This window comes from Loxodonta africana, chromosome 20 (genome assembly GCF_030014295.1).
Source record: "Loxodonta africana isolate mLoxAfr1 chromosome 20, mLoxAfr1.hap2, whole genome shotgun sequence".
Taxonomy (NCBI): domain Eukaryota; kingdom Metazoa; phylum Chordata; class Mammalia; order Proboscidea; family Elephantidae; genus Loxodonta; species Loxodonta africana.
In genome coordinates, this window is record NC_087361.1 from 24,419,087 (window position 1) to 24,437,718 (window position 18,632).

Genomic DNA, 18,632 nt, shown 5'->3' on the forward strand with positions numbered 1-18,632 from the left:
TCTCGCAGGTTTCCCACCTTTGAGAGGGTGCAATCACCACTCAAAAATATTTGAGTTTTCTTTCTCTGACAAGTTTCTGCCTTAGATAGGTTCCGGCTTTCACAGATTTTACTGTATATGTAATTCTCTTGTTTCATGTAATTTTGCAAGTATAATGGAAAGATACCAAAAAGAAAAGCATCTCATATGTAAGTTTGTAATTCTATTTGTAGCAAAAGGGCACTTACTATTTTTCAATTCATTCTAGCATTATTTATTAGACTTTTTTTTCAAAGTTCTGCATTCTTCTTTAAAAGGCCTGAATTACTGAAGTTGTCGAATAAAGTTTCAGATTTCTGCCTTCTCCTCAATCTAGGACTATACCACCAAACCAGGCATGGACTATGTTTGGGTAAAAAAGAAGGCAGTTCAGATTGATAAAGCAATACTCCTGGGAAAAGACTATTAACATGTATAAAGGGATTTCCCTGCAGTATAAATACCTGCACGCGCTCTCCTGGAGCCTCAGATTCCTCCTGATGTATATATGCAGGAAGTAAGACTTGAAACGGCCCTTTGAGACCGCAGTAATATAATAAAACTCTCATTTGGGGAGCAGTGGTCCTCCTTATTTTCCTACTCTCTTGTGGGAATGAGTTGCCAACCTTTTACTTCAGCTGACACCTTTATACCTCTGAATTCTGATTCTTCTGCAACGCTGCCTCTGATGATGCATCACAGTGCTGCCGAGTGTCTACCAGTCTCCAATCACGCCACCAACGTGATGTCTACAGGTACCGACGCTAATAACAGTTGGTATGGACTGGGCCTAAAGATCCCAGGAGAGATGGTTTGAGTCTTTTTAGTCTAGAATTTCTTTGCTTCTTCTATTTTTTCCCTTTCAATATAATTTGTTTTAAATTTAATATTAAGGATATTAAAGACCACAAAATGCCTAAGAATATTCTCAAGAAGTATTAGTAAGTACAGTAATTTCAATTATTGCTTGTTTTATTAAAAAGAAAACCTGTTTTATACAACAGAAAGTAATGAGTTTGTATTTTTAATCTGGAAATCATTTTAATGGGAACATTTATGGGTAAAGAACAAAACTAATATTTTTTTATTTAAATAATTTTATGCTTAAAAGATGCTACTTCTTGATCTTAAACACTTTTTTTTAGATTCCAATTACAGCTGCCACAGTGTCTAAAAATAGCCATAACCCTTAGTGAACACAGCTGAATAATGGCCAATACCGTCAATAAGGGATGTCAAAGAATAAAACAAATAAGTTTTAATAAATTTATGTTTTTAGCATAATGCAAAACTCAAAAATAAAAGCTAGAAGCAATATAATATTTAAAATTTAGAGCCCAAGAATTCAGTTAAATGTTCTCAAGATTTTGTTCTGAAAAGATTTCAGCCTTTAAAAAAGTCCCAATATTTGGCTTACGTAACTTTCTTAAATAAAATTTAAACTTGAGATTTCAAGTATATAGCCTTAACACAATCAACCAAATAAGTGAAGTTTGCAAATGTGTACTATTTTAACCCTGCAATAACAAATAAAGTGTTTTAAAATTGATTTACAAATGGATGAAACCTTGAATTGAGTAAATATCTTCAATTAAAATATCAATATACTATTCATTTACCACTTATTTCAAGTGCAATCTACCTCACATTTAGAAATGAAATAACATTTTAAACATTTAGAAATAAAAATTAGAGGTGCTACATTTTTATTCTGATTTACAAGGTTTATGCTCTATCTTTAATTGTAATTAGGCAGTTTCCAAGCACATACATATATAAGTCTGGCATCAGTCTTGAGCTGAATTTTAAGAAATCTAGAGATCAGTATCTGGACTTCAATTAAATCATTAATGCAGAGATTTTTTTTTTTCATCTATTAGAGATTCTCATAATTTAATTAAAAGGTAATAATGGAAGTATTTTTCCAGTTTTATTCCATAAAATGTATTTTTTAAAAAATATATTAGTGTTTTTTACCAATAATGTGTTATTAATAAATCTAAACAATTGCCGTGTAATTAAAAGTGTGTTTTAAATAATACCCAAAAACCAAACCCATTGTCTTCAAGTCAATTCTGACTCACAGCGACGTTATAGAAGAACAGAGTAGAACTGCCGCATAGGGTTCCCAAGGCTGTAATCTTTGCAGAAGCAGACAGACTGCCACATCATTCTCCTGCAAAGTGGCTGGTGGGTTCGAACTGCTGACCTTTTGGTTGGCAGCGGAGTGCTTAACCACTGCTCCTCCAGGGCTTATTTTAAGTAATAGACCTACCTTACTATAGGGATGCGGGATGTGGGAAATGATACAATGTTTGTCTAATCTGCTGTGTATGAAAAAATATTTGGCCATCGAGTAAATAAAATTGAGAATCACAGGAATGAGCTAGCAAATTAGGCTTGAAACTCTAATTGTTTATTTAAAACTAAGTAAATAAAAGCTTATTTAGCAGATTAGTCTACCCTTTATCTATCTTCCCAAAATCAGTGCAAGAAAAATTATTCAAACCTTGAAAGTAAATAATAATAATCATTAAAAATAACCTAAATATGTTTTAAATGATGATGACATTGATGTATAAGTTTTCAATAAAATAATCATGTACTTCTAATTGTCCAAGTAAGAAATTAAAAAATATTGGTTATAATAAGAAGAACATTTGGGTACTATATGTGTTTCAAGTTTATTTGCTTAACTTTGGAATGCATAGTAAGAGATTTTTATGTGTAATAATTATAAACTAAAATGACTTTGGTTCTTTCTAATGTCAGTCATAAAATGAAAATTTATGAAGCTGTTTAAAATTTTTCTGTATTTAACAAAAATATGTTTTAGTTTCTGAAGGGATTTCATGTCTTTAATTTGTAGATTATATAATCTCTAGAATATCTAAATTTCCCCCAAAAGATTCTAATTTTATAAATTATAATATCTCCTATATTTGTTCAAAAAGAAATAATTATATTTGTGAAAACTGAGCACTATACTCAGGATATGAAGCAAAAATAACAAAACAAAATACTGACTTATAGTTTTGTTGTTGATAGTGTATGGTAGTCAACTTCGTGATTAGTGTTTAAAGCTTAATAAAAGTTCACTAATTTAACTTTACTTTCAAAATATACATTGATTGCAGGAGACATAACTATTCGTGAATGAGATTACATTTACATATTTGGTTCAACCTTGATGTATGTCAAGTCACTTGACAATTTTTAACTTATTTTTAATGAGCCCTATCACTGAATCTTTCAATTGATTGTGAGCATACAGAAAACCTCTCATGGTTTCACCAGCAACAAAAATACATATACATTGTCACAGGTTTGTCATAACACCCTGAATATAGTGAGGTTTTTATGCGTATATCCAAGAGAAGGTTAGTTGCTCTGCCATTTTCTCTTTGGTTGAAGATTTTTGTTAGGAAAATAAACAAAAGTAAAGACTGGTCAAGACTAGATTTCTGTATTAAACTTCCAGAGAAAGATCACTTTATGATATTGTGTTATACAAGAATTGTAAGACGCAATTCCTGCAACACCTTCACGGGACATCGTTGGTGGTTTGTGATCTTTTTACTTGATTCCTAATTTGAACCTACTCATCAGAGAACTCCTCTGCTAAACGAGAAAAGATTTTGGCATATAACTTTAAAGGTCACACAAATGTATATATTTTTAAGTGTCTTCCATCCTCATACATTTTCTTACCAGTTCCGTCTATTTTGTCTTTGATCCAAACTCCTAAATGTTTGCGCATACATTTCTTGGTGACAACTTTGGGAAACACAGCAACAGGACTTCACTATTCTGTTCCTTCCTGTCATTATGGAAACCAGGCATCAACCTATGGAGTGATGGCAGGTAAGAAAAAAATTCCTTATAAGTGAGATTGTATTTGGGGACACTTAGATGGAGATCCTGGGCCTGAGAGAATCACGAACAGAGTGTCTTGAAATGCTTATGTCTTAACCTTGGAAATTTCTGGGAAAGCAACCATTTATTGAGATGTTCCCTGATCTATGGAAACCCTGGTGGCATAGTGGTTAAGAGCTCAGGCAGCTAACCAAAATGTCGGCAGTTCAAATCCACCAGCTGCTCCTTGGAAACTCTATAGTGCAGTTCAACTCTGTCCTGTAGTAGAATCGCTGTGATGTCAGAATCGACTTCACGGCAACAGGTTTGGTTTTGGTTTTTAACGGTGCTCCCAAAGACCATAGTGATTACAGCTGATTGCTCCTATACCACCCTGAACTACTGTGCTTCTTAACCCTTGTGCTTGCTTTGTATGTCAAATTGTTAGTTGTCACTTCTTGATGCTGTGGTTGGGCTTGCCTCCAGTATCAATATGGTAGCCACCAATCATCTTTGGCTATTTAAATTTAAATTAACTAAAATTTAAAATTTAATTTCTCAGTTGCAGTAGCCACATTGTAAATACTCAGTAACTGCATGGACAGCATGAATTTATAGACTATCTCCATCTTCACAACATTTCGTTTGGACAATCAGTTTATAAAGAAAGAATAAGACACTGGCTGAGGGCTAAGAGTGATTTTCAGGGGCTTTGATAACATCTGTTTGAGGCTGTGGCAGCCCTTTCTGATTTTCTTCTGAGTCTTGAATGAGAGCAAAACAATTAGAGGTACACAAGATTCTCCTCTGGAGAGACAAAACATCACTATACCAAACGTGACTACTTATTTACTGACATTTGTATGAAGTCATCTATAGCACAGTATTTAAGGAAGGAGGAACATTGGCCTAAGAGATGCTTAATTTCGAAGTATGGCCAGATAAAAAATGTTAATGATTAATAAAGTGCATAGTTTTGTTGTATATAGTTTTTGGTTATTCTTTGTTTTTATAAATTCTTTGATTGTTTTTACTTATTACTGCAGAAATGAGAGAACTATTTATTTTGTGTGGCAGTATACTACTAAAAGTATGTGAAAATGTCAATGTGAGTGTGTGTGTGTGTGAGATATTGGCAGAGAAACTTTGGATGAAGGAATCATACATTAAGGAAATCTTTTCTAACTGACTTGTATTTTGTTATAATCCAGAATATATGAAAATAAATATTGATTTATGCCTATAATTTAGAAGTAAAATTGAACAAAGAAATTCCTTCATATATCTTTAATTTCTCAAAAGTTTTTCAGTTTAATACAAAATCATTTAGAACTGTAAAGCAAAACAATATTCCAGAAAGGTATTGATTTTTCTTACAATCTATCAAGAATTCAGGTTTCTGGATAAACTAGTATTTCCTACATTCATGGTCAAATGAAGGCTAATATTTTTGATGATTGCCTATAAATTGTGATTTCTGTTTAATAATTAAAAAAAAAGAAAAGCCGTATTTTTTAACCCTCTTTGAAAATGGGTCATTTAGTTAATTCAAATTCATGGTTAATGAGAACAACCCTCCCAACTCCCCCGTGACGAATTACTTTCTTTGTAAATAGTAAAATGATGTGCACGTAGCCACTAGAGGTTCCAGCGGTTGGTTCCCATCACCTCTGCATTTTGATTACGTCCACGAGGAACGCCAAGCACATGGCTCTGTACTACACTCTCTTGGAGGAAAAGGCTCTGCTGGTTATTCACGGCCATCGCCATGAACCAAGAACATTTTTAGCCTCACTCAGAGCGCTGGTCGTGCAGTGGTTAAGAGTTCGGCTGCTTACCGAAAGATCAGCAGTTCAAATCCACCAGCCGCTTCCTGGAAACCCTATGGGGCAGTTCTACTGTATCCTATAGGGTTGTTATGAGTTGGAATTAATTCCATGGCAATGCGTTTGGTTTGGAGTTTTCTTAACCCTGCACAGAGGCAACCACGACCAATCAATTGAAGTTAGCACAAAGGTAAAATCAGTCACTGACCAGTGGCCAATAATCTCTCGCTCTAACGCCTTAATATAGTTTTTGCTACCACTATCCTTCCCACCAAATTAATGAGCACTGCTGACCTGGTGAGTTTTCAGCTGGCCTGAGAATTCTCAGATCCCTTCCTGATTCCTGGATTGGAGCCAAGAGGTCCATGTTCACCTGGAGAGTCAACATGCACCTCAGACTTTGCTGGTATAAGGTACCTCAAGCAAGCGCTCAGCAAATCCTCTTCGATTAACCTCTATCTCATGCCAGTTAAAAAGGGAAGGCCCCTGACAGAGTCCTTTAACATGATTCAAAGCCTGGCTTTGTGACCCTAAGATTGCCACCGAAAGAAAAAATCTTAACCACGGCAAGCATAATCAGGGATTATATTTGAATATTTTGTGAGAAGGATATCATTAAAATGTGAGATGCTTTATAATTTGTCAAAATGTCTATATTTTGACATATATTCAGTATTAGTGTTTGTTTCCTGGCAGATTAAATCTGATAGAATATGACCTCTCTTGCTTTCAACCCAGGGAGGCTACACGAAATTAGCTATAAAATATAAGAATTCAGAAATAAAAGAGAAAAAGTATAAAACATACAATAGTAATCCAGTTATTTCATTTGAATCCTTTAAGAATCTCAAGGCATTCATCAAATCAGCCACTTCCACACAACCTACAGAAGCATTTTATCATCAACAGAGACCGGTTTAGTGTCATATATACTATACGAAAGTGAAGCTATATTTCAAAGAATGTGAAATTACTTTATCTAAATATGGTTATTTTATTACTCATATTCTTTTTTTATTCTTACCCTTATCTTTAGTTTGAGTCTTTCATTAAATTAATAACCCACTGGAAGAGAGAACTATTGTTAATATTTTATTAAGGCTGGCACGGAGAACTTTAATTACTTGATGAATCTAGCATACCTCATGGCCTAGGCGTGGGTATACCAAAGAGAATGACCAATCGGGACAAATGAACCAACCACGCTATTAACTTACTACAAACCTTGTGTAAGTCACTTAAGACCTCTGAGTTTCCAGCTTTTCATATCTATGTTGAGTGGTAACTACAACTCTATGGGAGTTGAGTCATGACAATTTTGTACCAGCTCAACCTGACTTTCTCCTTTGATCTTCTTTTCAGATACACGAGCTCATAAATTCCTCATTCTGTCCCTTCACTTTTGAAAATATAGATACTTTAACAGCTCACAGTATAGGTAACAAGAAGCAGGGAATTATAAATGCTGTTTAAAGTCTCTTTTATTTAAAAGTACAAATAAGTAAATAAAACAAATTAACAACAAAAGCCCCTCAAAACTCTGACTCTTGAGTGTCTGAGATTGTTTCTCTTCTCTAGCTTCTAAAGTAGGATGGAATTAGGAAACAAGCCCAGTGGGGTGCCCACCCTGTCCATTGTCCTGTGGAAACTGAGCAAATCAGCTTCAAGGTAGCCTATGTTAAAAGCCACATGGTTCCATGACACTGGCCGAACCAAGAAGTGGTATGAACTTATCTGTTTAAAAAAATTAATTTTTAGAGCGAATTAAAAAAAAAAAAAGCTGATGTTTGGAAACCATGAAGCAGAGCGTCCACTATTTTGGTAAGAAGTGGATCATAAGAGACAATGTGACTTGGGCTGAACATGGCGCTTCTCACCTGGGTTAATATAAAAGGCAGCACAAGTTACTTTGACAGTTGATACGACAAGTGATCTAGTTTGAAGCCTATTTCTGCATTCATTTATTTTTCTTTCCTTCAGCTTGGTTTTGTTTTAATTTGCCCTAATTGTGTCTAATCAAAAAAAAAAAAAAAAAATCAAAAGGAAGGAGTAATTCTGAAGATCTTTTGCCTCTGAATCCTAAAAGGTTTTCCAGAAGCAGTAACATGATGTTTTTTCCCTTCTAGAGCAGCAGTTGATAACCTTTTTCTATCAAGGACGAGAGTAAATATTTTCGGCTTTATAGTCTCTGTTGCAAATACTCAACTTTGCCATTATTGCAGGAAAGCAGTCATTAAACAACACAAAAAACAAACGTGCATGTCTGCGTTCCCATAAAACTTAATTTACAAAGTCAGGCTGCTGACCCTGTTCTACATGGTAAGATTTACCAATGCACGAAGGTGAAAAGACCACAATTCAGGTTCACCTTGTAAATCACGGTGCGTAAAAAGAGTAAAATAAATGGAAATATTAAAATGCATGTTCCTGTTGTTGTCTACAGCAAGCTGGTGTATTTCCTTTGACCCTCTGCTTCCTTTGTTTGTCCTTTTAAGGCATCAAAGCCCAGAAACTGAGAGATGTTGTCAGCTAGTATTTCTCAGGGTCCAGTGCTGCAGAATAGCAGCTTGCCCTTTACCGTGTAAATGGAGTCAGCACTTGGCAAGCTTCCTTCTGCCTCCCCTTTGCCTGCTTTACATCTCTTTCTCTTCCCTTTCCACTACATAGACGTACTTACAGAGCAGTTCAGAAAGTCTATGGTGCGTGAATCTGCAATGTCACAGATATATTTCGGGTTGTAGAGACTGTACAAACACTTGGAAGTATATCTAAGCTTACGCTTGCTAAAGCCCTAGAGGTTTTTACTCTAGCAGTGTTTTGGAAAATGCTTGTGACTCTTCAAGTCTTTCATCTTTTTTTTTTTTTTTAAAGTAACCAAGGCTTTAAAAAGATTTGAAGAATATCTTGCCATATCGACCTTACCAGTCACTCCCCCAAAAAACCAAAACCAAACCTTTTGCCATCAAATTGATTCCGACTCATGGCGACCCTATAGGGCAGAGAGGAACTACCCCATGGGGTTTCCAAGGAGTAACAAGTGGATTCCAACTGCCCACGTCTTATTAGCAGCCAAGCTCTTAACCACTACACCACCAGGGCTCCAATCATTCCCCACCCTTCTCCAAATACAGATCATATAATGGGAAGATCAGTTTGTTTTGGCTCTGCTTGTAACTGCCATGATGGATTTCTGTTGAAGGTTAGTTCCAGGAGAGCTGTGTTCCTGCAGACAGTTGTGAATATTTTCACTTAATGAGAATGAAAACCAGCATCACACGTCATGTTTTCCTTTTGGTTCTGGATGCCAAACCTTCGAGTGTGATGTTTCCTGTCAACTTTTGATAAACTCCATTCAAATTAATCTTCTAAACATCTACTTTTCCTGTGTAATTTATAAGGAGTGAACTACCTTTAAAATTTTCTGTAAATAAAAATGACAGAGTTCTAATATTTTAATAAATAATTACAATGTTTTTGTCTTAAAATATTTGATTAATGTAGCCAAAAATATTTAAACAGCATGAAAAGCCTTTAAACAAACTTCACTTAATTTACCTGAGTGCAGACGACTTGGAAAATGAACTAGGCAATTATTTTGATGTGGTTTATTGCAATTTTCAGCTGCAAAGTTTATTCATTGTGACACCTGAGGAAAGTTAAATTCTTTCTACTTAAATTTCCTAAATTGTAAATCATAGGGAAAAATACATATTTTTGTTCATGTAAGGATAACGGAAATATCAAATGAGAAACGAACTCAACACAAAGTTTTGCCTGGGAGATTTGTGGTAGCAGCAGTGCATGACTTTTATTGGGAAGAAAAATTGCAAATAATGATGGAGATTACTAACAAATTCAGCCTCGTGGTATATTTATGTGCAAGAAATGTAACAAGTTTCTTATGTACAACAAAGGTAATATGATATCGGTTAAATAAGTTAAAAGTTATCAATAGTGTCTTAAAATATACTAAATGCGAAAATCTTATTTTCTTCTCTCTGCAAGTTAATCATTAAGTGTATTACGTGACACCTGATATTTCTAAATGATGAAAGTGATTTTTTCCATATTTGTAAGAACCAACTCTGAAAGTACAAGCAAAGAAAGATAAATATTAAGCAGATGATAGTATAAATGTGATTATTTTCCTTTCATATATGTCTTTCCTTTAACAAACAGCTAAAAATAACCTCTAAATCTACAAGCAATAGACAGGTTCAGAAATGAGCTGATCAGTTCAAAATTGATAGAACTGCTTTACGTTTCCCCTCTGATCGATCAGCCCGCTGCACGCGAAAGCACAAAGTGGATAGTTAACTGATTTTTTAAAAAAGTACTACTGGCTAATGATGATTTATAGAAGTAGCATGATCATGCAAGACAAGGGTAGTGTCCTTCAAATCTTTTTCTGTGAGGCAGCCAAATTTATTTTATCCCATTTTGTTTCACTTCTTACTTCCACGTTTACTTTGTTTTGGAAAAATAATAGTCTACTGGATAGAGGTGCACTTTTTTTTAATTTCGTGTTCTCATATGAATAATATAACTTAACAGTTTGCTGACTTACACTATTTTCTGCTCATTACATATTTACACATTAATGTAAGATATATATTCTGGCAAACACATTATTACTCACATATTTGATTTATGAATGTATTTATGGAGAGACTATAGCCATCATGTATTTTTGAGTAAGTTTCTAAGAATAATTATTATATATGTTCTCTATAGGGTCACTATGAGTCAGAATCAACTCAAAGGCAATGGGTTTGGGTTTCAGTAGTAATTTATTTTTACTTTAAATATTTATTCATACTCATAACCAAATGATTAATCACTCAATATTTTTTTTATATCAAAATCTCTTGGTTATACAACATGTCATTAAATATAAATTGAAGTGAAACGTCTACCAACAGAAACTATAATACACTGATGAAGGAAATATGAACAAAAAGTCTTGGAATATGGCTGATGAGCCATCATCTTACCCATACCCCACAAATGAGACAGACTTTCCTAATGAAGAATAAAATCTGGAAGCACTGTTTTTTTTGTTGTTGTGGTTTTGTTTTTCTTTCATTGTGTTCATTGTTAAACCCACTCGATTGAGTCAATGCTGTATATTTACTGGTAGATTAAACTAAACCAGCCCATTGCCATGGAGTCGGTTCCGACTCACAGTGAGTCTACAGGACAGGGCAGAACTGCCCGCACAGAGTTTCCAAGGAGGGGCTGGTAGATGCCAACTGCTCTTAACCACGGCACCAACAGGGCTCCATGGGTGGATTACCTACCACATTCTGAATTGCACCTTTCCCTTCCTTATGAGCTTTTATTTTTGCTTCTCCTTAAATCATAATCAAGAAGTGATTCCATTATATTTCATACTTTTTCCAGAAATACTGTTGCCGACTGTCTAGAGGAACTTTTAAAGTTACATTTTTGCTCATATCTATTCAACCCTCAAATATATTTGTCGTTGGTCGGTGCCATCGAGCCGATTCTGCCTCATAGTGACCCAATGTGTCAGAGTAGAGTTGCCTCATAGAGTTTTCTTGGCTGTAATCTTTATGGAAGCAGATCACCAGGTTTTTCTCCGGGGCAGCCACTGGGTAGGTCCAACCACCAACCCTTTGGTTAGTAGCCCAGGGCTTAATCACTACACCACCAGGATGCATATAACCATATAAATGTGTTTTATGTCCCCATAATTCCCTTTTACTTGCTTTTGTTAAATTAAAAAAAAAAAAAATCATAATTATCTCCCATTCAAATGAAGTATTTCCTGATAAAGCTGTGGAGTGTTTTAATATCGTGCACTTACTCAAACAGAAGAAAATTTTCTGGCACAACACTTAGCTCAGCTCCTTGATTATGACAGATATCACAGACTTTGTGCTTAATGAATTAAGAACCAGTGATTAATACACGCACTCTGGGTGAGAGACATACTTCTGAGAGAAGTTGCCTACTTATATTTTAATTATTTGCAATTTCCTGCTTATTTTCTTTGCATTTTCCTTGTTTATGGTGCTCCAAAGAAGGTGGAAAATAACCACATTTACACTAAGCTGCTCTGGCTCCTCCCTCTGAGGACTGGATGTAAGGGAATCTGTAGAATTCAGATGTCCTGGAGCACAGTAAGGAGCCCTGGTGGCACAGTGGTTTAGAGCTAGGCTGCTAACCAAGCCGTGGAGAGTTCAAGTCCACCAGCCACTCCTTGGAAACCCTATGAGACAGTTCTTCTCTGTCCTATAGAACTGCTGTGAGTTGCATTGACTCACGGCAGCGAGTTTGAGTTTGGTTTTGGTAAAAAACTAACGGGAAACCTTGATGGCTTAGTGGTTAAGTGCTACGGCTGCTAACCAAAGGGTTGGCAGTTCAAATCCTAGCAGAATAAGGGCACACTGGTGTCCCGTTGGTTTAGTGTTCATCAGTTAATCAAAAGGTCGGTGGTTCAAACTCACCAGCCACTCCACAGAGGAAAAATGTAGCAATATGCTTCCGCAAAAAATCACAGCCTTAGAAACCCTATGGGGGCAGTTCTACCCTGTCTATAAAAAAACACACTGCGGTCGAGTCAATTCCAACTCATAGCGACCCTATAGGACAGAGCAGAACCGCCCCAAGGAGTTTCCAAGGAGCGCCTGGTGGATTCGAACTGCTGATCTCTTGGTTAGCAGCCATAGCACTTAACCACTACACCACCAGGGTTTCCGCCCCATCTATAGGGCCACTATAGACCTGAAGTCACTATATGATTTGAAGTCAATGAGCTTGGTGGGTTTTTTTTTTTTTTTTGGTAACAGAATAATGGGCTCTAACGAGCAGGGCTTTTGCTGGTTGTATAGAAATGAGGGATAATTACGTATGACTCTCTCTTTTCCTTTCTTGGTTTATTTATAGGTAGCCTAACTCCTTGCCTTTATAAGTTTCCTGATCATACTTTGAGTCATGGATTTCCCCCCATGCACCAGCCTCTCCTGGCAGAGGACCCCACGGCCGCTGATTTCAAGCAGGAACTCAGACGAAAAAGTAAATTGGTTGAAGAGCCAGTAGACATGGATTCTCCAGAAATCCGAGAACTTGAAAAGTTTGCCAATGAATTTAAAGTGAGAAGAATTAAGTTAGGTATGCGCTTGTTAAGGGCCGTGGGGCGAATAATGTGGTCTGCAAACCCTTGCTCTCTTACTGTTAAATTTCTTATACTCTGCTTGGAAGTCCAAGACAGTTCTCATTCTCCATCTCTACTGTGGAATGAAGTTAGTCAGATTATGAAAACCCTACAAAAACCTTCATTTCCTTGTGAAGTCTTAACAGCCAAAAATATCGATTTTTAGATTAATTGCACAATACATTCATATGTTTGGAAAGTGTAAAAGGCTAGACTGTGGAATGTCTCCCTTCTACTTATCTTTCCTTTTTGTCAGCGTTGTTAATTTTTTTATGTATTCTTGCAGAGATACCTTGTGCAGATCCATCACAGTCTATTTTATGGATATACTGCAATTTATTTAGCCAGCTCCCTACCGATGGCATTTAGATTGTTTCCCATCTTTTTCTGTTAAAAATACTGCCACAATGATTAACCTTATAAATCTCATTTGCGCCTACATAAATATATGCAGTGGAAACGTGTTAGAGGTAGAACTGCTTAGCCAGAGAGTATATATATGTTGGTCATTGTGATGGATGTTGTCAACTTGTTCTCCATAGAAAATGTATCAGATTTTCCTACCAGCAACTGTTCCTCAATGTCCCTTTAGCCTTTCTCAGAAGGTAAACTTCACTAAGGCAGGAGGTCTTTGGTTCGTTTGCTTGCTTGCTTAGTTGTTTGTGTCTTTTCGCTTTTCTCTTTAATGGTGTAACTCCTGCCCTTAAAACAGTGACTGGCACATAGAATAAGCAAATAGGGGTTGAAGGAACACAACGTGCTACCAATCCCTTGGACTTTTGCAAATCAGATCAATTAAAGTGGTACGTCATTGTAGGTTCATTTTAAATTTCTCTTATTACTAGTGAAGAGTGTTCTTTCGTGTGTTTGACAGTCATTTGTGTTTCCATTTCTGTGAACTGTTCACAGGTTTTTCTCATTTTCCATTTAAAAGTGTTTTTAATGTAACATAACTATAGCAATTAGCCTTGGTTAGAATTCATGAAGTAGCGTGAATTTTAAAAAAATAGATTGAAAATGATAGCTCAAACCTCTGCATTAATGAAATAGACCATAGGTAACTTCATAATGATGTTCATTGATGGGCATCAAATGTCATCGTTTTCTAAATATAGGTACATAGCCCTAGGCCCTGAGATAGTACCTAGTTACTATACGTAATAAACAAAACAGTGGGCATCTTTATAACATTCATTTGCAGCGTGCTATTTTATTGCTTGAATGTTTCAAATTAAGTGTTGATGGTTTACATCAACTTTTACTCTAAAAATGGGACAATCAATGAGGATCTTTTGCCTGTAGATAGAAGCATTACCAACTGATATAATAAATGTGCTCAGAAGTGTACATAACATACTATGTGATTATAGCATTGTAACAAACATTTTCCTAAACGTATTTTTAGGGAAAGTAAGCACGATTCTGAGTTTGATTTGGTACCCTTCAACAATGTAATTGAAATTTTCACTCTTAAAATTGAGATTAAAATATTTTATGACATATTGCCATATATTTTGTGTATTACATTAAATACATTATTGATTCTTAGCAGATATCATCAGGTTTTTAATATCAGTGATAAAAAGAAAAAGTGTTTTTAAGTGTCTTAGAAAGTGGTTATGATACACATATCCAGTTTGGCTAAAAATTATCCATGACAGATGCTTCTATGTGAATTGACTTCTAGTAAAAGCAATTTATGAACTAAAAGGAATTTATTTTTGCAGTACTGGACAAAAATCCTACACTGGATTTCACTAAACAATTTTAAATTGCCCAACAAAGAGAAACTTATAAAACAATATTTAATAATTCACAAAGAATGATACACAAATTCTGTGGTAAACCACCCAAATGAATACTTGTTGAAAAGCTGGAGGTAACTGTTTTTATTGTCCTTTCACAGGATACACCCAAACAAACGTTGGGGAAGCTCTGGCAGCTGTGCATGGCTCTGAATTCAGTCAAACGACTATCTGCCGATTTGAAAACCTGCAGCTCAGCTTTAAAAACGCATGCAAACTAAAAGCAATATTATCCAAATGGTTAGAGGAAGCTGAGCAAGTAGGAGGTACGAAAGCTATGTGTCTGAAGTCTGTGCTATTTTGTTAATCTAAAAATAACAGCTTCCATCAGTAGGATGAATACTAAAGCAACAGGTTGGAGGTTTATTTACTTATTTGTGAGTAAAAAGAAACATCTCGTCATGTCCTACTTAAAGAAAAAAGACAGCCAATACAAATGTAAACATGAATTTACTAAGATGGTAAATAGTGAGAGAATGAGCCATATATGGAAACTTTTCTCATTATGTGGCATGGGTGTAAGATGGTGAATATTTTATTTTTTAAAACATCCAGATATTTGGTGCTATACTGTAGTAAGCAGCTGTAGGTAAATCATACCTGTAACCTAGTATTAGTGCCCCCAAAGCATGTGCACATCTGCCTACCCAATGACTAACATGAGCAATCGCTAAGTGAGAATTTACCGTGATGAACTTTTCTATTCACGCTAAATGTCAAGACTGAATAACAGAATGGTTTAAGAGCATTCAGGGCTAGTGCTCCAGCAAAAATAATGTAGGAATATTATTTATAATTGACTGTCTTTACAAAGTTATTATTTATTTCTGCATTAATTTTTTTCTCTAAGCCTTGTAACATAAAATGACCTACACTGCAAACATTTAAAACATTTATAGAGATTTTAGTTTTCATGGTTGTATAAAGAAAACTCAAAAACTAAATTTGATAGTTTTAAAAAATGCCTACTTTTTAAAAATAATTACCTATATTTTCCCCAATACAGCATTATACAATGAAAAAGTGGGAGCAAATGAAAGGAAAAGGAAGCGGAGAACAACCATAAGGTATCCTTTTGAAATAGTAAAACTTACTAGAGGAAAAAAAAGACATTTTTACAATTAGAATGAACATTTGGGTGTAATATAAATGTAACATAATATATAAATATAATGTGAATAAAATCAGTTGAAGAAACATGATAGGAAAAAAAAGGAGAACCACGATTTAGTAACTCACCACTTAGGAATGGAGAGTTAATAATTTCTAATATTTATTGGAAAAGTATGTGTTGTTTCATATAAAAACACCTTTGCACCACAAGTTTTGGATCAAGACAGAAATCCAACAATCACTTCTATGAGAGTGACATGACTGCTGTCCTCCTAAATGTAAATTCTTGCTCTGGCAACATAGTAAGAAAATTATTAAAAATAACAATACTAGTAATAAGTCTTTTTAGTCTTTTAAACTCCAACATGACTCTTTACATTTCAATCCAGAGAGGTTGTTTATCATCTGTTAGTGGTTCCTATTAATTACACATCATTTTTAGCTGCCTTGCAGTTGGCCCTTGGCTCATGGCGACCCCACGTACCTAACCAAAAACAAAAACGCATAGTGGTCCAGTTGATTCGACTCATTGCAACCCTACAGGACAGAGTAGAGCAGTCCCACAGGATTTCCAAGGCTGAGTCGGAATCGACTGGACAGCACTGGATTTTGGTTTTAATCTATATGGAAGCCAATTGCCACATCTTTATACCGTGAAGCAGGTTCAAACCACCTACCCTTCGGTTAGCAGCTGAGCACTTAACCACTGCCCCACCAGCGTTCTTCCCATGCACATAGGAAATACAAAAACAATTTGTGTTGTTTTAGTTTGTTAGTCGTCCAGTAAACCTTTCATTTATGGTAAAAAATCTAAATGATGTCTTTGAACATTTAGAAATGCCTACTGGAAAGTGTTCCTTTCCTTTTTAAGAACTTGGTGCCCTCTTGTGGCACAAAGTGGGATAATCAAAGACAGTCTGGGCTTTCTGCGTCATTCTCCCTTGTGACTCCTCTAACTTCACCCTTGCATAAGGCAAGCTTCTAAATGTTTAACGAGTTAAACATTTGTCTTTGCTGAAAAGCTTTGCAAGTGTTTTCAGAGTCTTTAAGCTTTCTCTTCATGTTAATACTTTGGGAAATTCAATCTAATTTTGAGCTGCCAGAAAAAAAGAAAGTCACTAAAAACGATTTCATCTCTTCCTCCCAGTATTGCTGCTAAAGATGCTCTGGAGAGACACTTCGGAGAACAGAACAAGCCTTCTTCTCAAGAGATCATGCGGATGGCAGAAGAGCTGAATCTTGAGAAAGAAGTAGTAAGAGTTTGGTTTTGCAACCGAAGGCAGAGAGAAAAACGGGTGAAAACAAGTCTGAATCAGAGCTTATTTACTATTTCTAAGGAGCACCTTGAGTGCAGATAAGATTTCCTATTGTGTAATAGCCTTTTTTTCCCCCCTGATATTCATTCCTCTCTCTTCCCCAACAAAAATAGAAATCCATTATTTGATCGGCTTCAAAAATTGTAGTGGCCTTTTGCGGTAGCTTTTCCTTGTGCTTTAAATTATATTGATGAATGAGTCTTGAAAATATTCTAAGAAGCCACATTATGTATGTTAAGCCAAAGATACTAATAGGAATAAAACAATGTCTCTCTTTCTCCACCCACCTACACACACGAACATGTACATGAATCACGTCAGAGTTCAAGAGTTTCTCCAGGGAAGATGCACTTAGACAATTCATCAGCCGCTGTCCTGCTTGCCATCAACTCTAACAGCTTCTTAGAACTAGCTATGTTTGGAATTTCAGAGCCAGAGGTGCCTGAAAATTTATTGAATTTAGGAATAAACCCCAATCGGAATAGGCTTCTTTGAAGCCAATATTTAGGGCATACAACCCAAAGAAGTGTTTTCAAAGAGATTTATAGAAATATTAATTTATGAACTTTTTATTCTTCCCAGACATTAGATCTGCTGGTGTTTAGCTATAGAAAATATGCTGTGTGGATTCATGGGAGCCAAACCATTAGTCTTTGAACTGAAATATGGCAGGCACTATGCCTGGCTCGTTTGTTGTTGTTTGTTCAGTGCCTGGGAAGCTGTTTGCTAAGAGTAGATACACAATATCTGTTAAGTGAATAAATGGGTGTACTGTTAACAGGGTCAACAAACTTGAAGGGTACCTAATTTAATAGTGTTATCTACTTTTTGATATGACACAATACAGAAAACCTTCAGTGGGATTCTGTCACAGTTGTAACTTTTGCCTTAATTAGTTAGAATCTGATTTATTAATAAATAAGTTTGCTATACTATTAAGATTTTCAGTTCAGGGATTTGTGTCGCAAGGGGTATATTTATTTAATTTATAGGAGTGCACTTCTTTGAACCTTGCAAATAGAAGCAAATCATAATGCAAAATAAATCTAGAATAGTGATTTTTCTGCATTTGAATATGAATCTGCTGGTAATGTTTATCTGACTTTAACAAATATAAACATGTATACATGCTTTGATTATAATCAACATACATATGTTTAGATCATAATATTATCAGATATTTGTAAGGTAATTTCAAGTTTAGATACAACCAGTATTGGGAACCATTTTTCCCTAAAAGGAATTATTTTGAATTACTACTTAATATTGATGTAACAATTCTTTATTCATTTAGCTGTTCAACAGTCCATTTTAAATGCACTGGTATTTACTCTTAGCCTATTTGTATTAATGAGTTTTGAGACTGTATTGTCTTAACGACATTAATGCTATATTTTCATAAGTATTGACTGACCTTTTAAAAAATAGACAATGGTTAATATTTAGAATCCTAAACTGTGATTAAGCATAGATATAAATGACAAATGTAATATCTATGTGTTCACACTTTTGGGAATAA

At 35.3% G+C, this 18,632-nt stretch overlaps 1 protein-coding gene across 1 annotated transcript; it reads left to right on the forward strand.

The window, feature by feature from the left end:
• The first annotated feature begins 631 nt into the window (after nt 1-631).
• POU1F1 (POU class 1 homeobox 1) lies at nt 632-18,062 on the forward strand. The gene is made up of 6 exons (XM_064273088.1): nt 632-773; nt 3,733-3,882; nt 12,612-12,836; nt 14,786-14,950; nt 15,691-15,751; nt 16,945-18,062. The coding sequence occupies exons 1-6, from the start codon at nt 632-634 to the stop codon at nt 17,153-17,155; spliced, it is 954 nt and encodes a 317-aa protein (XP_064129158.1). The 3' UTR covers nt 17,156-18,062.
• Nucleotides 18,063-18,632: the final 570 nt, after the last annotated feature.

Coding starts and splice junctions, on each gene's coding strand:
- POU1F1 (XM_064273088.1), top strand. CDS start 632: ATGAGTTGCCAACCTTTTACTTCAGCTGACACCTTTATACCTCTGAAT. Junction 12,837..14,785: donor AGTGAGAAGAATTAAGTTAG/GTATGCGCTTGT, acceptor GTCCTTTCACAG/GATACACCCAAACAAACGTT. Junction 14,951..15,690: donor GGAAGCTGAGCAAGTAGGAG/GTACGAAAGCTA, acceptor TCCCCAATACAG/CATTATACAATGAAAAAGTG.